A 24,541-nucleotide genomic window follows, 5' to 3' on the forward strand; every position below is an offset into this window, starting at 1 on the left:
GTCCAGCTTTGAGAGCTGGACAGTGCACCTCAAAGATGTCCACCATAATGTCCATTTAAGGCCTATTCATACTACAGTTTTACTGCTTAACTTTGGTTCAAAACACACTCACCACAGCCAGGTACAGTACAGTACAGTACAGTACAGTACAGTACCCCATAGGTCCTCTCATTTTGACAAACAAAAAAAATCACACTTGTGTGAAGTGAATTCCCCCCTGTGCGCTGTGGTCTCTGTCATGGTCATGTGGGGGTCCCCTCCAGGTGGGGGTCCCCTTCAGGTGGGGGGGTCCCCTTCAGGTGGGGGTCCCCTTCAGGTGGGGGTCCCCTTCAGGTGTGTATATAAGAGTGTACAATAAGAGGGTCCTTGAAATAAAACACTGTGGTGTGGACACTTTTTTTTATACTTGTGATAACATAAAAGCTACAGAATTTAAAGGAAATACCAATGGAAGAAATAAAAAAAGGTTGTCTAGGTCCACTCATTAAAGATTGAGTGACTCAGTCGTCTAGGTCCACTCATTAGCCCATTCTGACCTGAGGTCAGATTCATACGAGGTTTCCACTGGACACACACTGGTCTGATTAACCCATTCTGACCTGAGATCAGATTCTAAAAAAAATTCAGTCGTTCTTCGATTTTTCAAAAATAGCAAACCTACAAGCTCGTAGCGCGCCACTCGGTGGCGCGCTATGAGCTTGTAGATCTGCTATTTTTTTTCTTTTCTTTTTTTCAAAAAAAGTGTACGTAGTGTTAGAATTATATTTGTATGTGGCCACAGTTCATTAAGTATACCTGGTTTTCACCTTAAGCCACGCCCACAGCTGTTTTTATATGAAAATGAGGGAGGGGTTAGGGGAGGGGATGATTTTGGTGTATTTCGATTGGGCCTTTTGACTCAAAGGCTTTCAGCTTTCAGGAAGTAATTTAATACAATATATATTTGAATATTATAACCACACGTGGGGGGTCTATTAGACTAGTACTGTTAACTCCATACACGCATACAAAAACCATGGCACTCCATTTCTAAAGCATGCTTCAATTCAGCGTTCATTCACCTCTACGTTGTGTGCTGACAGAGTTCAACACCCCATCATCATATTAGTCTGCTGCAGTTTGTTTCAACGTCTCTACCCACCAGACAGTGGCCTTGTGGTTAGAGCAGGGATGTCAAACTCAAATACACAGTGGGCCAAAATAAAGAAATTGGTACAAGTCGAGGGCCGGACTGTGTTTCAACACACGGGGCCATTTTTGGGGAGAGGGTTAGCTAAATGTTGACCACAAGTTGATATACTGATCAATAGTGAAGAGAAGATGCATGCTTGCACTTGCGGGCCCTCGATATGTGACAATGCACTCGCAGGATTGTGGGACTTGTAGTATTAGGGTGGTCCGTGCAATATACCAGAGGGCCAGTTCTAATACTAATTAAATATCACCCCGCGGGCCAAAGATAATTCATTCAAATGCATTTGGCCCCCGGGCCTTGAGAGTTTGACATATATGGGTTAGAGTGTCCGCCCTGAAACTGGGAGGTCGGGGGTTCGATCCCCGGCCAAGTCATACCAAAGACTGTCAAAATGGGACCCAATGCGTCCCCGCTTGGCACTGGTTGGGTTGGGGGTCAAATCAACTAATGATTCCCGAGCGCTCCAAGAGAGATGGGTCAAATGCGGAGAACAAATGTCACTGCGGTAACGTGTGTGACTTACGTGTCTCTCTACTCCGCTGCTCCCTGTCCTCCACTCGGCTCCTCCTTCTTCTTCTTCAGGATGTCGTCGATGCGCAGCAGCAGGATGGCCGTGTCCAGGGCGGTCTTGTAGGTCTGGGCCTTGACCGTCAGCGGCTCCAGGATGCCCAGCTCGCTCATGTCGGTCAGCGCTCCCGTGTCTCCGTTGACGCCCCAGGAGGAGGAGCCCTCCTCGGCGTGCTTGGCCCGGAGCGCCGTGAGAACGCGGATGACGGAGGCGCCGCAGTTCTGGATGAGCGTCCGGGGGATGACCTCCAGCGCCTGGGCCACGGCGCGGTACGGCCACTGCTCCAGGCCCTCCATGGTGCGCGAGCGCTCCATCAGCCGCCGCGACACGGCCATCTCCACGGCGCCGCCGCCCGGCAGCAGGTAGGGCTCCAGCAGGACGTTGCGGCACACCAGCATGGCGTCGTGCAGGTTGCGCTCCACCTCGGCCAGCACGTCCTTGCTGGCGCCGCGCAGCAGGATGGTGCAGGCCTTGGGCTCGCGGCACTCGGTGACGAAGGCGAAGTACTCGTCGCCGAACTTCTTCACCTCGAAGAGGCCCGCGCCGGTGCCCACGTCGTCCTCGCGCAGCTCGTCGGTGCGGTTGGCGATGCGGGCGCCGCACGCCCGCGCGATGCGGTTGTTGTCCGTCTTGCGGACGCGGCGGATGGCCGTGACGTTGGCCTTCACCAGGTAGTGCAGCGCCAGGTCCGAGATGCCCTTCTCCGTGAAGACCAGGTCGGGCTTGAGGCGGACGATGTCCTTGCACATCTGCTGGACGTACTCCTCCTCGATCTGCAGGATCCGTTCGAAGTCCTCCTCTCGGGTGATCTCGATGTCCGTCTGGCTCTCGCCCTTCTTGTACTCCAGGGAGCAGTCGAGCAGCAGGATGCGGGGGTTCCGGATGGTGCGTCGCATGCCGGCGTGCGTCACGTCCTTGTTGACCATGACGCCCCGCAGGACGCAGGACTCCTCCATGATGCCGCCGGGCACCTTCTCCACCTTGGCGTAGTTCTTGATGTCGATCTCCTTGTGTCCGTTCTCCTCCATCTCCACCGTCCTCACGGCCTCCAGGGCGATGTTGCAGGCCAGCTCGGACCAGCGGTTCAGGGCCTTGGTGTTGACGGCCGAGTTGACGATCTTCAGCATCACGGCGCGGTCGTTGGGGTCCACGGGCACGGCGAGCTCCTTGAGCACGACCAGGATGTCGTCCAGCGCCTGGCGGTAGGCGGTGATGACGACGCGCGGGTGCATCCGCTGCTGCAGGAACTGCTCCGCCGCGGACATCATCTCGCCGGCCAGGATGATGACCGACGTGGTGCCGTCGCCCACCTCCTCGTCCTGCGTGCGGCTGATCTCGATCAGGCACTTGGCGGCCGGGTGCTGCACCTCGATCTCCCGGAGGATGGCGTTGCCGTCGTTGGTCATGACGATGCCCCCCATGGGGTCCAGCAGCATCTTCAGCATGGCGCGGGGCCCCAGGCACGTGCGGATGACGTCGGCGATGTTCTTGGCGGCCGCGATGTTCCCGGCCTGGACCTTCCTGACGGGCTCGCGTTTCATGTTCTGGTTCATCACCACGACCGGTCGTCCCATCATTTTGACAAGCTGAGATATCTTACGGTTTTTTTGGCAGAACTATACACGAGATATCTATGTTAGAATACGGTATAGCTGATAAGATAGTGACCGTGTACTCTACGTTAGGATACGGTATAGCTGATAAGATAGTGACCGTGTACGGGCCCAGCCTCGTCTTTTCATAGTCCTCGTTTCTGGCACTCTGACGCATCATGGAGAACTCTGATGACGTCACCCACGCCAGATCCCTGTGATTGGCTGAGTTGATTCAGCCTTTTATCAGCCAATGAATGAGCCTGTAGCGTGGATATAATACGGTGTATGTGTGAGTAAGGGTAAATAATATGTCAACATTTTAATGACCTTTTTTATATCTGTGACACATCTAGGGGCCGCAGTCTGCATTCAAAGATTTTCCTAGAAACTTTGTCATTGGTCGATTTGCCTGTCTGCTTCCTGATTGGTTAGTCATTGCGAACAGGTTTCTTTTCGACCAATGACAAAGCTTCTAGGTCGGAACACCTCTGAATGCAGATTGCGGCCCCTAGATGTGTAATTCTTTTTGGGAGCGTTCTACCCATTGCTGTGCGTCTGAATACCCCAAACATTTTCAAATAAAAAGGTCATTAAAATTGTGACATATTATTGCTTATAGCAGCTTAAAGTTTCGTCTTTGTAATTGTTGTGGGCTAGAGTGTCCCCACTCCGTTTTCATTGGCTACTTGGCTGTGCCGTTACGTGGGTCAATACGTCGTCATCAAGTAGGGAGTTACGCGTTTCCTACACATGTAATCTGTCTTTACTCTGCTGCTGTCAGTCAGACAGACACGTATATAGTTCAAATGTGTGCATGTGAATTAAATAAATACCATTAATATTATAAAGTAATTAATAAACAAATAGTAGGCTAACTAAGTACATGTATGTACTAAAGTAATGCACATTTTAGCCTGTGCTTAATGTCGACGTTTAAGACTGCAAGTCAGGACCAATCTCATCGTTGCAAAACACAATATATTAAATAAAAATCACACCCGTGTGAAGTGAGGGGCGCTCTTACATATACACAGTATATATGTACATCCTCATACGTCATCGCATTCACTAAAAATTCACTAAAATTGTCCATTCCTCCATTCATCTTCTGAAGCCACGCCCACAGCTGTTGTTGTATGATAATAGGGGGTTAGGGGAGGGTATGATTTGAGTGTGACACTAAAGTGGTGTATTTCGATTGGGCCTTTTGACTCAATGGCTTTCAGCTTTCAAGAAGTAATAAAAAAACACAGACGTATTTGAATATTATAACCACACGTGTGAGTCTATATTAGAGTACTTACAGTATACAGTGCATTTGTACATCATCATATAGTCATACGTCATCTCATTCACTCACAATTCACTCAAAATTGCCCATTCATTGTCAATGGAATTTAATGTTTGTGCTAGTTTACACACACACTAAAAGCTGGACAAAAAGGAGGCGCTAGCCCCTCCCATGCACAGCTTTGTGTGTATGTGTGTATCCGTTTGAGCACGGAATGTGCTCAGCTAATTGGCTGAGCATGGAATGTGATGTATGATAAGAGTGCCCCTCATTTCACACAAGTGTGATTTTAAGGGTTAGTTCAGATGTTTGGACTTAAAGCTGTATGAAATACTCAATCAATATAGTGGTTGTAAAGGTATTAATTGATTGCCTGAGTCCTGTGGTGGGAGTTAATGGTCTGGTTTTGGTGAGGCACTCATTAAAAATACATTAATCCACAAAACTAGCCTCATTTGTATTGTTGACCTATCTATTTACCAAGAGCAACCCAGCTCTGAGTCCAGTTATAGTTTGACTGAGGCCAGGTGAGGTACTCCAACTCACTGTGGCCCCTTTTCCACCGGTTGGTTCCCAGTGGGAACCGGTTCAGTTATTTGTGGTTCTTAGTCCATGAGCCAGAGCTCCAAAATTGGAACGTTAATTATGAATTGAGTGTGCAAAACCATACCTATATTACATTGTTATCACCATGAAATCCCCAGTTGATTACTTACACGAAGACAATGATTTATTGTATTACAAAAAAAATTAAGAACTGAACCAGTTCTCATTGGGAACCAACCGGTGGAAGTGCCTTGCCGAAGCTGCCAGGCTAGTTTTTTTGGTTCCTAGCTGCAATGCCTGAGCGTAAAACAAAAATCACACCTGTGTGAAGTGAGGGGCGCTCTTTCATTATACATAATCTCGTGAACAGAATTTCTGTGATTGGTTGGTTAAATTTACGTTATATTTGTCAGACATTTGACCTCATTTCTCCTTTCATTGTCAATGGAAAATATTGAGACGTTGTGGGGACAAAAGCTGCATAAAGGAGGGGCTATAGAGCGTCGCAGTCCCGCCCCCTCGAGAGACCCGGAAAATAAATCCCCGTTCATTTTTCTCATAGACTTATGTATTTATTTAAAGACGTTTACGCCGCGGACCAAGCCAACTTTTGTCATGACAAATCATGACAATAAACACTATGTTTTGGGCCAAACAAAGAATTAGAAAATAGAAAAAAATGGCAGGTTACAACAATTTTTTTGTTGTTTTTCTTCTTTGCGACACTCTATAGCGCCCCTCAAAAAAATACAGCCTCTCAGCAGAAAACTAAAGTTACAGCCTGTTTTGGTTTAAAGCCCACTCACCACGACAAGGTACAGGCTGAGAGTAGGAACAAGCCCCGAGTATTAGACCCCCCAAAAAAACCTACTTTTATAATGTTTTTGAGTCATCATTACTAAGCAACATGTTTGGCGATGACCGAATATGTAAGGATGATGTCTGCCTAGGAGGTGGTCATTGTCGGGAGAGAGGTTTTTGCATCGGTGGTTAATCACCCTGAAGGTGAATTATATCCCAACAATGACCACCTATAGGCAGATATTATCCCACTTATTACATGGCTACTTAACCCATTTAGACATGAGGCCGATTCTACAATAGATAGAGCGGAGTGGTCTGTTATCAAGAAATAACAGACCTCGAACCAGAATCAAGCATTCAACCATGCCATGTAATATAGAGTGTCGCAGTCCCGCCCCCTCGAGAGACCCGGAAAATAAATCCCTGTTCATTTTCCTTTTCAACTCTTTTCAAATCATGACAATAAACACAATGTTTTGGGCCAAACAAAGAATTAGAAAGTAGAACAAAAACGGCAGGTTAAACACTTTTGGTTATTTTTCTTCTTTGTAATTATTTGTTTGGTCCAAAATATTGTTTATTCTTTAAATAAATACTTCTTGAAATGTCTATGGGAAAAATCATAGAGTATTAAAAGGATAGAGACTGAACTGGCGCGAAGCTCCGCCCCCTCCGCTATTCATGTCAGTGGAAGTTGCTCAGTGGCGTTTTGAAGCACCCGGAAGGCTGCCGGAAGGACCGTCTATTTCCGCATTTTTTCGCTGATTCCGCATTTGGACACCAAATTTTGGTGTCCAAATGCGGAAGTGCAGCTGGGCTTTAACATTGGGCGCTCGGTTGCACGGGGTTTCCTCGTCAAGAATCCACGGGTCCGCCTGCAGTCCTTCCTCTTACCACTAGGGCCCAGCGCTTCAACATTGGAGTGCATAGCTGGCCCCTTGTGAATAAAGGATTGGGAACTATTTCCTGGGCCTGGCGTCGTCATGAAAGGGGGCGGGACTGCGACGCTCTATATACACCTGTGGGGTATATTCTCCCTGATAATTATTTTTGTTTGTTTGTATGTTTTTCACTTATATATTTTTGCTTTAGTTTTTTTAAGTTTTTCAAAGAAAATGACAGAAAGCTGGCTAATTGGTTGGGTGGCTGGTAGCTCTGGTCCATTTTGCATTTAGAGCTATATTACTCTCAACTTCCGCCGCTCGCATGAATGCAGACCAGCCTCTACTCTTTAGCGTAAATAAAAAGAACGTTTCCTTAGTGGACGCAATCTGAGCCCCCCCACCACACGTATAAACTGTACTTTTTGGCCAGAAAGGGATTTTGTTTTTCACCGGAGTAAAGATATTCTCTATGAGGCAATTCTCTGGGCAATATCAGTAGAGGGCGCAGCGGAGTGACTAAAAGTATTTCTTTTCCCAGTGGAAACGAAATCCCCTTTTGGCCAAAAAGTACAGTTTATACGTGTGGTGGGGGGCTCAGAGTGCGTCCACTAAGGAAAGTAGGCTTTCTAATGACACAACTCGCCTTTGTTTTGGTGAGTAGCAAAAACTTTCTTTTTATTTACGCTTAAGACGAGAGGCTGGTCTGCATTCATGCGAGCGGCGGAAGTTGAGAGCAACATAGCTCTAAATGCAACGCATTAGAGCTATGGACCAGAGCTATAGGTGGCTGGCATAATCATATTTCATATGGAGTCGCCAACTGTTTTATTTTTTGCACTAAATTACAAATACAAATTACAAAAAGACAAACAAAAACACAATGTCCCCTCTCTGAGGGAGGGAAACGGGGGAAAAAAGTAAAGTCAATCTAATTACTGTGGAGTGCATATGGATGTCAGTGGATTACGGGAAAGATATTCAGGGATGTTCTTCCTCTCTCTTTCCCCGTCCACACCGAAAACCTCTAGTCGATTAAGCAATAAGCCACGAGAGGTCTCAGGTTACCGGGTATTTTACAATGGCTGGGGGCGTAGGCAGACCCGGTGCGGAGCGGAGGGTCTTCTACCCCCCAGCCATTGTAAAATACCCGGTAAGCTGGGGCCACGAGTGGCTTATTGCTTTTCTAAAATGTTGCTTTTCTAAAACTCACAAAAGTAGCTACGCTTTGCTCCACTAGAGCGAGCCACATCACTTCCTTGTTTTGCTCCGCAAGTAGCCTATGTGACGGGAGAATAGCGCTTGATGTCTTTACGGCGCTGCCTGGAGCCACACATTCACAGTCGTATGAGCCGGGCGGTGCTTAGACGGCACCGCACGGCATGCGTTTGTAAAGCAATCAAGCGCTCCCCTTCCCCAGTACAGCTACAGAGATGTGGAATCAGCTGCGAATGATATAAAGTGATTGAAGGCGTGGGTTATCGGTGGATTTTACACCGGTCACGTGACGGTAACCAGCCAATCAGAATCAAGTATTGGGACTACCCGTTTTAGAAAAATAAATAACCCGTCTATGAGCTCACAAAATGTGTCACGACGTAAAAATGGGAGACGCTCGGGGATGGCCAAGAAGAAGAAGAGGAGGAGGGCCTAATTAATGGGAGCCCAGCAGCCTCTCGATGGCGGCGTTGATGTCGCCTCCCGCGGAGACGAGCGCCTGTAGGTTGGCCTCGCGGTTGACAAAGCCCATGGTGTGGAGCTGCTCCAGCTGCTGCTGGAAGCGCACGTCTGGGCTCTGCAGGCCATGGTGGGCCGCCCCGGGGCTCTGCTGGGCCGGCGACGGGATCCCTCCGGCAAACATCTGGAGCATCTGCTGCATGAGCTGCTGTGGGTGTAGTTGTTGTTGTTGTTGTTGTTGTTGTTGGGGGGAACCGGCGGCTGAAGCCGGATTGGATCCCGGAGCTGCGGCGGAGGAGTTATTATCCGTAGCCATGGCGGCGGCGGGGGCGAGGACCTGGGGCAGAAGCGCCTGAAGGACGTCCTGGAGCTGCTGCGGGCTGCCCACAAACAGGGGCTGCTGTTGGTTCAACGCCCCGGCCGCGTCTCCCTCTCCGATGGAGATGCTGGCCACGGGGTTCTGCATCATGTTGTTGGGATTCTGCATCATGGAGGGGCTCTGCGCCATGTGCTGCATGTTCTGCGTCAGCTGCTGCATGTTCATGTTCTGCGTGAGCTGCTGCATGTTCTGCGTGAGCTGCTGCGTGAGCTGCTGCATCACGCCCTGCATGGCGGGGCTGCCGAGCACGTCGGCGCCGCCGCCGACCGCGATGGAGATGCTGGCCACGGGGTTGAGGCCGCCGAGGCCGCCGAACGCGCCCAGCATGTTGGCGGCGGCGGCGGCGCCGGGCTGCGCTGTGAACGGCGCGGGTCCTGTGGTCGTGTCTGCGGTGCTGCTGGCCTGAGACGATGAGGAGGAGGAGGGCGGGGAGGAGGAGGGCGGCTTCCTCAAGACGAGATGAACGCTGAATCCGTCCTTGATGCCGTGCTGGCTCAGAGTGTCGCCGTCTTTCAGGATCTTCCCGGCGAAGATCAGCGTGACCTGCTCCTGCTGGACCTGGAACCTCTTGGCGATCTCGTCCTTGAACTGGGCCACGGAGGAGTCCTCCTGGACGGGGATCTGCTGCCTCTCCTTCTGCGTCCGGACCGTGACCGTGATCTGTGCACGGCGTCCGTCCTGGCTCTCCTGGTTGTCCTTGCTGCCCTGCTGCGTGCTATCCATGGTGTTACTGTTATCAGCTGCTTACCAACGCCACGCCTTTTATGCCTTACGCTTCAGCCACTCTGACGCGTCATGATGACATCATCTGCCTCGAACCCCCCCCCCCCCCCCCCCGTGATTGGGTGCCTCTGACACGTCATGATGACATCATCCAACATGTCCATTTGGTGGCCAGTCTGGGACCGTGTGGAACTCCTTATTTGAGCAAGACTGACATCATATTTGATGTTGCAACAGTAGCGGATGGATGTTTCTGCATCACTGTGACGTCATCAGCATGATGCTCCATATTTGGGGTGGCTGACCTCATCAATATGATGTGTCAAGAAGTACCCTCACTAAAAACGCCGGGACAACAACGCTCCACACGTCCCAGACTCTTCTCCCTTCTGGCTCCAAAACTGTGGAATGCACTGTGGAATGCAGTCAGAACTGCAGCATCACTCCCAATCTTCCGCCGTAGTCTGAAAACCCATCTTTTCAGACTCCATCATGGCCCATAGCACTTACCCTACCCCCTTAGATAGCATGTCTGTAGACTTAGATACAGTAGCATTTGATACAGACTTATAGCATGTTATGTAGACAGCACTATAATTGCATTGTATGTATAGTCATAGCACGCCATAGTACATATGTATAGCATAGTAGTATGTATAGTTTATATGTATAGTTTCATTATATAGATATTCCACTGTTACTTTCTTAGCTTACGCATGTTTCATGATGAATGCTTTTATGTGATGTATTCCCATGCTTTTTGTTCTTGCTTAATGTAAGTGGCTCTGGATTAAGAGTGTCTGCTGGCCCAGGCCGTAGCGTAACGGTCTGGGCACCTGACTGGTGATCCAGTCGCGGTGTGCCGCGGGTTCGACTCCCGGACCCGACACGGCCTTTACTGCATGTCATCCCCCCATCTCTCTCCCGTTTCCTGTCAGCCTACTGTCTGTCCCTTCAAAAATCAATAAAAAGGCGTAAGCCGCAAAAAAGAAATCTTAAAAAAAAAAAAAGAGCGTCTGCTAAATGCCTAAATTGTAAATTGTAAATTGTCATCTCCGTATTTGGGCATTTTGTGCGTATACAGATGCCTCAAACGTTCCAGCATTGTCATCAATTTGTTATATTGATAGAACTTGTACTCACGCTGGTTTTGATCAACATTAATGTGACCTACCGCACCTCCCAAAATAATCATATTTGAACTGAGGACCCCCAAATAATCATATTTTAACTGAGGACCCCCAAAATAATCATATTTGAACTGAGGACCCCCCAAAATAATAATATTTTAACTGAGGACCCCAAAATAATCATATTTGAACTGAGGACCCCCCAAAATAATCATATTTTAACTGAGGAGCCCCCCCCAAAATAATCATATTTGAACTGAGGACCCCCCCACAATAATCATATTTGAACTGGGGACCCCCCAAAATAATCATATTTGAACTGGGGACCCCCCCAAAATAATCATATTTGAACTGGGGACCGCCCACAATAATCATATTTGAATTGGGGACCGGCCAAAATAATCATATTTGAACTGGGGACCCCCCAAAACAATCATATTTGAACTGGGGACCGGCCAAAATAATCATATTTGAACTGGGGACCCCCCAAAATAATCATATTTGAGCTGGGGACCGCCCAAAAATAATCATATTTGAACTGAGGACCGTCCAAAATAATCATATTTGAACTGGGGACCGTCCAAAATAATCATATTTGAACTGAGGACCCCCCCAAAATAATCATATTTGAACTGAGGACCCCCCCACAATAATCATATTTGAACTGGGGACCCCCCAAAATAATCATATTTAAACTAGGGACCCCCCCAAAATAATCATATTTGAACTGGGGACCGCCCAAAATAATCATATTTGAACTGGGGACCGCCCAAAACAATCATATTTGAACTGGGGACCGGCCAAAATAATCATATTTGAACTGGGGACTGCCCAAAATAATCATATTTGAACTGGGGACCCCCCAAAATAATCATATTTGAGCTGGGGACCGCCCAAAAATAATCATATTTGAACTGAGGACCCCCCCCAAAATAATCATATTTGAACTGGGGACCCCCCAAAATAATCATATTTGAACTGGGGACCGCCCAAAAATAATCATATTTGAACTGGGGACCCCCCAAAATAACCATATTTGAACTGGGGACCCCCCAAAATAATCATATTTGAACTGGGGACCCCCCAAAATAATCATATTTGAACTGGGGACCACCCAAAATAATCATATTTGAACTGGGGACCCCCCAAAATAATCATATTTGAACTGAGGACCCCCCCCAAAATAACCATATTTGAACTGGGGACCCCCCCCAAAATAACCATATTTGAACTGAGGACCCCCCCCAAAATAATCATATTTGAACTGGGGACCACCCAAAATAATCATATTTGAACTGGGGACCCCCCAAAATAATCATATTTGAACTGAGGACCCCCCCCAAAATAATCATATTTGAACTGGGGACCCCCCCCAAAATAACCATATTTGAACTGGGGACCCCCCCCAAAATAATCATATTTGAACTGAGGACCCCCCCCAAAATAACCATATTTGAACTGGGGACCCCCCCACCCCGAAAAGCATGGAAGTTAGAAGTTGAGCCATTCCGTTTGGTTTGACTCGGCTGAACACATAAATATTGTGAAAACAGCCGATCTACAAGATCACAATGCCTCGCGTTTCTTTCCTCTTCTGTTATTTGGAAATTTGGCGAATGTTTGACCAGTTTTTGAGGGGTGCGCTAGCCCCTCCTACACAGGTTTAATATTTGTCTTGACTCTTTAGTTCAATGTTTGTTTTGTAAACGCATTGACAATGAAGGGAACATTTACGTCATAATGTGCCTCATTACGTCATAATTATTGTCTCTTTATTGTTAACCCATTCTGAACAGGAACCTATTTTGGTGTTAGCATCATGTCATGCTTTAGCTATTGAAAAACAGCAGATCTACAAGCTCATAGCGCGCTACGAGCTTGTAGGTCTGCTATTTTTGGAAAAATCGAAGAACGACTGACATTTTTTAGAATCTGATCTCAGGTCAAAATGGGTTAATCAGACCAGTGTGTGTCCAGTTGGAAACCTCGTATGAATCTGATCTCAGGTCAGAATGGGTTAATGACGTTTAATGTTTTGTTTTACATCACCATTACATCACCTAATCAACATGAGTTAGACTGCCATTTCTGCTATTTTTCAAAATGTATGGACATTTATATCAACATGGAAACGACTATGCAAAAGATAATTGCGGCGATTATATCTCAACTAATTGCGATTATGTGATTATGTCATAATTGTGACAGGCCTAGCGTATAATATAATAGTCATTATTCAGAACGGAATGACTTTGATCTTTTTGGGATTACAGTCTCATGAGGAGGGGGTTAAGAATACATGCCAGACAATTAATTACATTTTTGGAAAAAGCTACACAAAACAAAACAAAAATATAAAAAAGTGTTGCACATAAATGCAGCTCCTGGTGGCGCTTGAAAAGGCAGGATGGTTTTATGTGAAGACGTGACTCGGCCTGTAATAGTGCCACCATCAGGCTGATTTGAAAAATGTCAAGTGGCATTTGTGCCTCGAGCCTATAGTGGGAATATGCGTGCACAGTTTCACCGCAATCGGACGCAGCGTTGACGATTGGCTGGCATTTTGTACAAAACGGGCGACTCCTGAAAACCTTGGAGGCCAATCTTAGCCAATCAGGATGGAATATTATGAGAAATCAAACAAACCCGTCTTGATCATTGCAGTCAGAACTGCAGCATCACTCCCAATCTTCCGCCGTAGTCTGAAAACCCACCTTTTCAGACTCCATCATGGCCCATAGCACTTACCCTAACCCCTTAGATAGCATTTCTGTAGACTTAGATAGCATTTGATACAGACTTATAGCATGTTATGTAGATAGCACTATAATTGCATTGTATATACTGTAGTCATAGCACGCCATAGTACATATGTATAACATAGTATATATATATATATATATATATATATATAGTTTATATGTATAGTCTCATAATATAGATATTCCACTGTTACTTTCTTAGCTTACGCATGTTTCATGATAAATGCTTTTTTGTGATGTATTCCCATGCTTTTTGTTCTTGCTTAATGTAAGTCGCTCTGGATTAAGAGCGTCTGCTAAATGCCTAAATTGTAAATTGTAAATTGTGATCATATGACTATAGAGATCGTGCGTACTGATTTGCGTGACATTTGGATAAAAGCTGAAGGAGGAATATAAAACCGGTCAGACTCCACCATGAGGATGATAGCGTTTGTGATGTTTGAAGTAATATTTTTGCAATAATCTGTCATCTGGTGGTTGTGTAACAGGGCGATAAAAATAAAGATATAACACGTAAGAGTGTATTCATAATGTTTAGTAATGCGCATACAAAGTTGTACACAGATCGGTGCAGTTATGCCAGGGGTGGGCAACTTTTACGATGGCGAGGGCCAATATATTTCCACACTCACTCCAGAGGGGCCACAGTGCATGTTACTGTCGTAGCAAAAATAGCCGATCTACAAGCTCAAAACGCGTCGCAATATTTGAATTGAAAACCTGAATATTTTTTTGCTATTTGCTATGAATTATAATCCTGAAAAGTAACCTTTTTATTGCATTTCAAATGCATTTAATTATAGTTACGTTAACTTTCTGAACTGTTAACATAACTACATTGTACACAAAAAGACAATATCATTTTAATTAAGTACTAGTCATTTAATACTAGTCATGAAGTAATTAAAGCAGGTTTGGAATTGTAAACAGCTGAAATCAATACTATAATCAGTATTCTGATAATAACATGCGGGCCACATTAAGTGAAGGTGGGGGGGCCGCATGTGGCCCCCGGGCCGCCAGTTGCCCACCGCTGAGTTATACATTGGCCTGTTATAGCGCCACCATGAGGCTGAGTTTAATTTTTCAAGTGGCATTTCTTCTCCTGTCTCTGTGTCGGTTGTTGATATGTGGACAGACTGACATGCGGCTATAGTTCAATTAGGTTCCAACTGCTGCGGAGTGACGTCGTCAATAAGACTATATTTTGGGCACACAAACTGTCGTGAGGAATATAGCAAAACAAAAATCACACCTGTGTGAAGTGAGGGGCGCTCATCATCATCATCATCGTACATCATCATCAAGAATGGTGGTCCCTTATTGGCCAAGCGTTCTCCCACCGACCATGTGATTGGTTAGCCCATTTGCTCGTCTACATACGACGTACAATTTTCCCTTCATCGTCGGCGGCGTTTAATGTTTTGATGTTTAATTTACATGTTTAACTTTAATTTGGCGGAGATTTTACCTAATAATCTCCTTTCATTGTCAATGGCAAATATTGAGACGTGTGGGGACAAGATTTAGCGTTCATTTGACCTGAATTCCCCTTTCATTGTTAATGGCAAATATTGAGACGTGTGGGGACAAGATTTAGCGTTCATTTGACCTGAATTCCCCTTTCATTGTTAATGGCAGATATTGAGACATGTGGGGACAAGAGCCGTTTATAACCTCTAAAAACCACGCTAGATGTACACAAACTTTCTCCAGCGGCTCGAGACTGACTGTCAATAAGGACTTATTTCTTGTGCAGGGCCATGAGAAGTGTCTTCAGACGTGGGATGTCGGTAGCATTTTATAGCCCCTCGAGAAGCCCCCCCCCTCCTTATCGCCTTCGCCCAGTCTTCCTGGGTCTTGCTGGCTGTCTTTTGGCGGCTGGCTGTCTTTTGGCGGGTCTTCCTGGCCCTCTTTTGGCGCCACGGCCTCCTTTGGTGCCACGGCCTCCTTTGGCGCCACGGCCTCCTTTGGCGCCACGCCCTCTGGCCTCGGTACCGTCCTCATCCAGCACCTTCTTCTCCTCCTTAGGCCCCGCCCTCTGAACGACCCGTAACTTCTTGGGAACGGGGCGTCCGGAGAGGTCTTCCAGCTCCGTGTCGGTGACCAGCGAGGAACCAGCCGGGTCCTCCTCCTCCTCCTCGTGGGGCCTCTTGGACACGGAGGAGGAGGGGCCCGGCGTAGCCGAAACGGTGTCGAACGCGGCAGCAGAGGACGTCGAAGGCTTCTCCACCTGCGGTGAACCGCTGGGTGCTGCCTCCATCACAGCGAGCTGTGGTTCCTGGGTGGTGCTGCTGGGTTCAGCCTCCATCACAACAGGCAGTGGTTCCTGGGTGGTGCTGCTGGGTTCAGCCTCCATCACAACAGGCTGTGGTTCCTGGGTGGTGCTGCTGGGTTCAGCCTCCATCACAACAGGCAGTGGTTCCTGGGTGGTGCTGCTGGGTTCAGCCTCCATCACAACAGGCAGTGGTTCCTGGGTGCTGCTGCTGGGTTCAGCCTCCATCACAACAGGCAGTGGTTCCTGGGTGGTGCTGCTGGGTTCAGCCTCCATCACAACAGGCAGTGGTTCCTGGGTGCTGCTGCTGGGTTCAGCCTCCATCACAACAGGCAGTGGTTCCTGGGTGGTGCTGGGTTCAGCCTCCATCACAACAGACAGTGGTTCCTGGGTGGTGCTGCTGGGTCCAGCCTCCATCACAACAGACAGTGGTTCTTGGGTGGTGCTGGGTTCAGCCTCCATCACAACAGGCAGTGGTTCCTGGGTGGTGCTGGGTTCAGCCTCCATCACAACAGGCAGTGGTTCTTGGGTGGTGCTGGGTCCAGCCTCCATCACAACAGGCAGAGGTTCCTGGGTGGTGCTGCTGGGTCCAGCCTCCATCACAACAGGCAGTGGTTCTTGGGTGGTGCTGGGATCAGCCTCCGTCACAACAGGCAGTGGTTCTTGGGTGGTGCTGGGTTCAGCCTCCATCACAACAGGCAGTGGTTCCTGGGTGCTGCTGGGTTCAGCCTCCATCACAACAGGCAGTGGTTCCTGGGTGGTGCTGCTGGGTTCAACCTCCATCACAACAGGCTGTGGTTCCTGGGTGCTGCTGCTGGGTCCAGCCTCCGTCACAGTGGGCGGTGGTTGTTCCTGGGCGGCAGGCTCCCTCTGCTGTTCCGTGGGTTGAACGCGCGCTGTGATGACGTGCTCCGGGCTCTGCCGCGCCGTCAGGACGGGGCCGGCCGGAGAGCTCCGGATGTTTGGGAGGCTGGTGGAACTCGCCAAGCCGCTGCCGTCCACAATATGCTCCACTGGAGGACCCTCGCTGGACGCCCGGGCGGCGAGAGCGTTCATGGCTCTGGCGCGGGCCCTTGTGGCGGCGGGCCTGTCGCCTGGGTTGACAGGCTGCTTGCGGGCCGCAGCGGCCGGAGGGGTGACGCGTGACTTCTTGGGAACGGGGAGTCTAGAGAGGTCCTCCTGCTCCGTGTCAGTGACCAACGAGGAACCAGCCGGGTCCTTCTCCTCCTCGTGAGGCCTCTTGGACACTAAGGAGGAGGACCAGAGAACCACGAGGGCAGAGAACGTCGAAGACTTCTCCACCCGCGGTGAGCCTCTGGGTGCTGCCTCCATCTCAACGGGCGGTGGTTCCTGGGTGGTGCTGCTGGGTCCAGCCTCCATCACAACGGGCGGTGGTTCCTGGGTGGTGCTGCTGGGTTCAACCTCCATCACAACAGGCAGTGGTTCTTGGGTGGTGCTGGGATCAGCCTCCATCACAACAGGCAGTGGTTCTTGGGTGGTGCTGGGATCAGCCTCCGTCACAACAGGCAGTGGTTCTTGGGTGGTGCTGGGTTCAGCCTCCATCACAACAGGCAGTGGTTCCTGGGTGGTGCTGCTGGGTCCAGCCTCCATCACAACAGGCAGTGGTTCCTCAGTGCTGCTGGGTTCAGCCTCCATCACAACAGGCAGTGGTTCCTGGGTGGTGCTGCTGGGTCCAGCCTCCATCACAACAGGCAGTGGTTCCTCAGTGCTGCTGGGTTCAGCCTCCATCACAACAGGCTGTGGTTCCTGGGTGGTGCTGCTGGGTTCAGCCTCCATCACAACAGGCTGTGGTTCCTGGGTGGTGCTGGGTCCAGCCTCCATCACAACAGGCAGTGGTTCCTGGGTGGTGCTGGGTCCAGCCTCCATCACAACAGGCAGTGGTTCCTCAGTGCTGCTGGGTTCAGCCTCCATCACAACAGACAGTGGTTCTTGGGTGGTGCTGGGTCCAGCCTCCATCACAACAGGCAGTGGTTCCTGGGTGGTGCTGCTGGGTTCAGCCTCCATCACAACAGGCAGTGGTTCCTGGGTGGTGGTGCTGGGTCCAGCCTCCATCACAACAGGCAGTGGTTCCTGGGTGGTGCTGCTGGGTTCAGCCTCCATCACAACAGGCAGTGGTTCCTGGGTGGTGGTGCTGGGTCCAGCCTCCATCACAACAGGCAGTGGTTCCTGGGTGGTGCTGCTGGGTCCAGCCTCCATCACAACAGGCAGTGGTTCCTGGGTGGTGCTGCTGGGTCCAGCCTCCATCACAACAGGCAGTGGTTCCTGGGTGGTGCTGGGTCCAGCCTCCATCACAACAGGCAGTGGTTCCTCCGGGCTCTGCCGCGCCGTCAGGACGGGGCCGGCCGGAGAGCTCCGGATGTTTGGGGGGCTGGTGGAACTCGCCGAGCCGCTGCCGTCCACGACATGCTCCACTGGAGGACCCTCCCGGGCGGCGAGAGCGTTCATGGCTCTGGCGCGGGCCCTTGTGGCGGCGGGCCTGTCGCCTGGGTTGACAGGCTGTTTGCGGGCCGCAGCGGTGACGCGTGACTTCTTGGGAACGGGGCGTCCGGAGAGGTCCTCCCGCTCCGTGTCGGTGACCAACGAGGAACCAGCCTGGTCCTTCTCCTCCTCGTGAGGCCTCTTGGACACGGAGGAGGAGGAGGAGGGGCCCGGCGTTGCCGAAATGGCGCCGAACACGAGGGCAGAGGACGTCGAAGGCTTCTCCACCCGCGGTGAGCCGCTGGGTGCTGCCTCCGTCACAACGGGCGGTGGTTCCGGGGTGCTGCAGCTGGGTGCTGCCTCCGTCACAACGGACGGTGGTTCCGGGGTGCTGCAGCTGGGTGCTACCTCCGTCACAACGGACGGTGGTTCCGGGGTGCTGCAGCTGGGTGCTGCCTCCGTCACAGCGGGCGGTGGTTCCGGGGTGCTGCAGCTGGGTGCTGCCTCCGTCACAACGGGCGGTGGTTCCTGGGTGCTGCAGCTGGGTGCTGCCTCCGTCACAACGGGCGGTGGTTCCGGGGCGGCCGGCTCCGTTGGTTGCACAACCGCTGTGGTCATGTGCTCCTCCAGGCTCTGCTGCACCGTCGGCATGAGGTGGTCGGGGGCGGTCGGGGGCTCTGGGCTACTGGCACCGGCCTCGTCAGCAGCTGGCGTGGTGTTCAAACCGATCCGTCTCTGCTCCGTACCCTTCTGCTGCTGTTCCTGCGTCTGGCTGGGGCCCGCCTCAGGGGGCACATCCTTCTGTTCCTGTCTCTCATGCTGGCCCGGGAGCTCTGGGACCTCTCTCTCCTGTCGGCCCAGACGGTCCTCGTACTGGGATCTGAGCGTGCTCATCTGCACCTCCAGCTCCTCTCGCTGCTGCTTAAGCTCCTCATTTTCCTTCTGTAGCAGGCCCTTGGTGGCCGTGAGCCGATTGATCTGCTGCTTGGCGCCCACAAAAGCTTCCCTGGTCTTTTCCTCCTCGTCGGCCATCTGCTGCCTCAGCGCGTCGTCATCGGTGGCCTTCTCGTGCAACTCTTGCCTCACCGCGCCCATCTCCGCCAGCAGCCGGGTCGACTGCTCCTGGGACGCAAGCACCTCCGCGTCACGTTCGCGCAGTGCCATGTTGAGGTTCTCCAGCAGTGTCTGTAGCTCGCTGGTTCTGGTTTCAGCCTGGGCCAGGGAATCTCTCAGGCCCTGAAGCTCCTGTTGGACCGAGCGCTGATGGGCTTCCCCGTCCTGGGACGCCTCGGCCACCATCTTGTCATGTTCCATCTTGAGCTCGTCATAATGGGTCTTGATCTGGGTCAAGGCACTGTCCCTCTCCTGCAGCTCCTGATCCTTGGCCTCCAGCTTCTTCCTCAGGTCGTTGGTCTCCCCGGTCACCTTGCCCATGTTCTCATGCAGGTTCTGCACCTGGCTCTGCAGGGAGGAGGTCACTGAACCACTGCTGCTGGACACCTCCGCTTCCAGCCGGCTGTTCTCCTCTGCGAGCTGCTGGATCTGCTCGTGTTGGAGTGTGTTCCGTCTCCGCAGCTCCTCAGAGCGGCCCTCCAGCTTCGACATCTCTTCCGTGAAGCTCCCCTCTTGCTCCTGCCGGGACACGCTGGCCGCCTGTAGCTGTGCAATGGCTCTCTGGGCGTTCCCTTCTGACTGCTGTTGCTTGAGCTCGGCCGCATGCAGCGCCTGGGCCTTGGCTTCTTGTAGGGCCTCCATCTCCCGCTCGTATTTATCCTGGGCCTCGGATGCCAGATCAGCCTGCCGGGCCTCGGCCACGGCGGCTCTCTGCAACGCCTCCTGGTGGTCTGCCTCGACACGGCTCAGACTCCTCCTCAGCTCGCTCATCTGCTTCTCCCCAGCGGCCAGGGCGCTTCTCTTCTCCTCCGCCGCCTCCTGCTTCTCGTTTGCCACCTCCAGAAGCTTTCTTTCCAGTTGCATGCGCTGCTCCTCGCCCTCCTTCACACGGGCCTCCGTAGACGAACGCACCTGCTCTGTCAGCTGCTTCTCCTTGTTCAGTGACTCCTCTATGTCCTGGGCCATGGCTCTGTACTGCTCCATGCTGGAGCTGGACTCCTTCAGACTCTCTGCCAGCTCCTCTGCCCGGGTCTCGGCCTGCCGCAGGAGGCGGCGCAGCTCCTCGCTGTCCTGGTCCGACGCCTGCCGTGCGTCTCCACCTCCTTGGTGTTCCCTGAGGGTGTTGATCTCCAGCTGGGTGGCGTTGAGAAGCTCCCTGGTCCCCTGGTGAAGAGCCAGTTCGCTCTCCAGCTGCTTCTCGGCATCCTTCAACTGGATATCGTGGTTCCCGCCGAGCGCACGGTGCTGCTCCAACTCATGCTCCAGCCTCTCCTGCAGCTGGGAGATCTCCCTCTCCTGCTTTTCCACCTGGCTGTCGAGACGCCGTCGGGTGTCCGTCTCGGAACGTTCCAGAGTGGCCTGGATGGTCTGGAGGTTGAGCAGTACATTCTGGTCCCTCTGCTGGCTGAGGATGTTCTCCTCCTGCATCAGTCTGGACTCCACCTTCTTCATTAGGTCATTCTCCTCACGCAGGCTCTCAACGCGACCCTCAGCCATGGTCAGTTTGTCCTGTGCAGCCCTCAGGTCTTGCGTCAAGGTGTGAATTGTCTCCTCGGTCTTCTGTCCCTTCTCCCTGAAGGCCTTAAGTTTCTCATTCTGCTCTGACAGAGCCTTGTCGCTCTCCGCGCACTCCTTCTTGTAGGTGGACAACTCCTTCTGTAACTTCAGCAGGGCGGCCTTGGCCTCCACAGCTGACTCTGTGGCCATGGAGACCGGTGCGGTGAGCATGGCTGCGGTTGGCGCGTTAGCCGGCGAGTGGCCAGTGGGGAAGGTCAGGGACAGCTCCAGTTGTCCTGTCCCTTGCTGTGGGAAGCCCACTCCGGTTGCCTGTACGAGTATCCGGTGGCACATGTCCCTCTGCCTGCCAATGGACTCGACCAGCTGCATATGCCGGTCACACTGCTCCTTGCGAGCCTCCAGCTCGGACTGGGATTTCTCCAGCCGGCGCTCCAGCTCACCGAACCTGGTGTCCGCCGCGGCCTCCAGCTCCTCTTGCTCCTGGGCCTCGCTGAGATCCCTGATGGCCACCAGGAGGCGCTGGTTCTGCTGCTGCAGCTCCGCCACGCTGCGGAAGGTCACCAGGTGCTGGGTGATCACCTCCGATGACGACGTGCCGTCGCCCCGGCGGCGGCTCGGCTCCTCCTCCACCACCGCCGCCACGTGGTTCCCGCGGGCCTCCTCCAGCTCCAGCAGGAGCACGCGCACCTGCCGAGCCATGTCCGCCAGCAGCACCTCGCACCTCCGGACGTCCCGCTCCAGCACGGAGGAGCACTTGTTGGCCTCGTCCGTCTCCCTCTGCAGACGGTGCGCCTCCTTCACGGCCCGCTCCAGCGACTTCTTCTCTTCGTCTCTCCGCTCTCTAAAGACTGGAGCCTTGGCCTCCAGATCCTGCACCATGTCATCCAGGAGCCGGTCCTCCCCGTGGGCCGTGTACGGCCCGGTGGTAGCTCGGTCTTTGGCCCGTCGCATCTCCTCTCTAGCTTTTTTCCAGGACCTCGTTTGCGTCCTGCTCCGCCTCACAACACAGTTCTACACTTGTGTAAACAGTACCGATGGCATTAATACTAACAAAAAATTTATAAAAATATCTAAAGACTGTCATTATTGATGAGTAGCGGCAATCTCTACTAACGTTCACCAAATATAGGCATGTTGCAAACTCTGGTGATGTCATTGGCTGAAAGCCGAATAAAACTCTGGTTGACCACAGCCAATCACAGGGATTTGAGCTGGATGATGTCATCACTGATGTTCATGACGACACGGTGCGTCAGATTGGTAGAACTGTAAAAGTATAAAAGACAGTTGGTAGTGGCTTGGAAATACGATCCGTTTGGTTTACTGTGATCAATCCTACTGTACAGTGTGGCAGAGCGCAGGCGAAGGTATAGCGTGCCATGAACGCTAAAGGCGATGAAGATGTCGCGCAAGCCAAGCAGATCGTGGTCACCGTCGGAACCCTGAGAAATACGGAACTGATGGTGACCTCGGAGGGCGCCTCCGTCGCACAGTTCAAAGCAGAGATAGCCAAAAGGTTCCAGGTCAAACGGGACGAGATACTGTTGATATTTGATGGAAGGGTACTACCAGTCCCAGAAGACGGGGATACTCTGAGCCAGCATGGCATCAAAGACAGATCCAGGGTTGACCTTGTCATCTAGGTACAGTTAACAGTAACACCAACAGGAACCAGCACACTGCTACTCGGTGACTTGTCTGGTGATGAGAAGCAATACAGGCCTTAAGCCCAAAGCACACCAAAAGGGTCGGGTTTGGGACAAAACGTTTTTTTAAGGTAAACCACGCCAATGCAACTCATTGAGTTGCAATGAGTTGCATTGGTGTGGTCTGCCTTAAAAACAGTTTTGTCCCAACCCGACCGTTTGGTGTGGTTTGGGCTTTAAGCTAGATCCAGTACAGGGCCTAAGACACTGCAGACCAAGCCATCTTAATCCCCCCCCCCCCCCCCCAGTTAGTCCTCCCGGAATGAATGAAATGAAGGAAACAGTGACACCTACTTGAGGGAGATCAGAAGATTTGAAACACTTGACCCAGGACTCTTTAATGGACCCTAAACCCCGCCCCAGAAGCGAAGCGATTGTCCAATGCCAATCCAAATTGTTTATCAACTAGTTGCTAAACAATTTGCCGTATATTATGCTCTGGCAAGCTTCCGTCACCTCTTGGCTGTCAATGCTATTTTTCATGGCTGTGTTGTTGAACACATACACATGTATAACGTCTGGAAAGTTACACGACTCACACACCCATATAAATAAATAAATACATAAATCTATGTCTATCGGCGTAGATTAGAAAGATTAAAAAAATAATAATAATAAAAAGAAAAGAAAATATATATGTGTGTGTGTGTGTGTGTGTGTAAATTATTCTGCTATTAAATTACAGTAAAATAACTAGAAATGTGGCCTCCAGTTTGGCATAATGGAGTAGTCAGACGCGCCATGGAACCGCTCTCTAACATCTCTCTCCTTAACCCATTCTGACCTGAGATCAGATTCATACGAGGTTTCCGCCGGACACACACTGGTCTGATGAACCCATTCTGACCTGAGATCAGATTCTAAAAATGTCAGTCGTTCTTCGATTTTTTTCAAAAATAGCAGACCTACAAGCTCGTATCGCGCCACTCGGTGGCGCGATATGAGCTTGTAGATCTGCTATTTTTCAATAGCTAAAGCACAACATGATGCTGACACCAAAATGGGTGCCCGGTCAGAATGGGTTAAACTACTTGAACCTGAACAACAAGACATGACGACACAAGTCACCATTCGCTAGTAGAGGTGGTAGCAAATGGAGTCCAGGTGCATTTGAAGCACATGGAAAAAACTGAACTCCTAGGGTTTAATAATGGTCTGAGACGAGACATCAGCCAACCTGGACAAGAAATGAATGACGAACTTGACAACATTGGGATAGAAGTGATACACTTTGGCTGGCTATTTATTATTTTTTTGTAATCGTGAACATCGTGCAATGAGTGTATATATATATATATATATATATATATATATATATATATATATATATATATATATATATATATCGCGGGGGTTGCCAGGTTCTGAGAAATAAGCAACCCGGTATATGAAAACAAGCCCAAAATAAGCGAAAATAGCCGATCTACAAGCATTTAAAAAAACCAATCTTGTCCCTGGCATACATTATTTTCAGATGGGGGTTCTGCAGACAAATAATAATAATAATAACAGGCTAATATAGCTATCTTATTTGTACTCATCTGGACCATTTACATAAGCCTAAATTATCTGCCACTGTTTTTTGCCCTTTTTTCATACTACAAGATGCCAAATAAATGCAGTAGCCTATTTAAAAAAGGAGAAATAACAGGCAAACTATCAATTATAACAACATTCTCTAATTGTGAAGACTTATTGGTACAGTAGGCCTATGCATTCTTTTTCTTTAGAAACAAGGCCAACTAATTATAATAAGCAGACATGGCAACACTGCTTGTTGACTAAAGGGAGGAATGAAGGGAAAACAGCGCCCCCTAAAGTCACAGATCACTGTTGATATCTTTGAAGGGGGAATTCTCCAATTTGACATTTCTGGTTCAACAAGTTTCAAATGGTCATATCTTCTTCATTTCCCCCCCAATTACAATGAGCAATA

General features: G+C 50.4%; 1 protein-coding gene across 1 annotated transcript; it reads right to left on the reverse strand.

Annotated features, from left to right (window-relative positions):
- Window positions 1-1,726: 1,726 nt before the first annotated feature.
- LOC310860830 (T-complex protein 1 subunit gamma-like) lies at window positions 1,727-3,340 on the reverse strand (the record flags this gene model as incomplete). The annotated part of the gene is made up of 1 exon (XM_083768020.1): window positions 1,727-3,340. One exon carries the CDS (start codon window positions 3,338-3,340, stop codon window positions 1,727-1,729), a length of 1,614 nt encoding a protein of 537 aa, XP_083624146.1.
- Window positions 3,341-24,541: the final 21,201 nt, after the last annotated feature.

Source organism: Protomyctophum parallelum (assembly GCF_964188405.1).
Source record: "Protomyctophum parallelum genome assembly, chromosome: 6".
Lineage (NCBI taxonomy): Eukaryota > Metazoa > Chordata > Actinopteri > Myctophiformes > Myctophidae > Protomyctophum > Protomyctophum parallelum.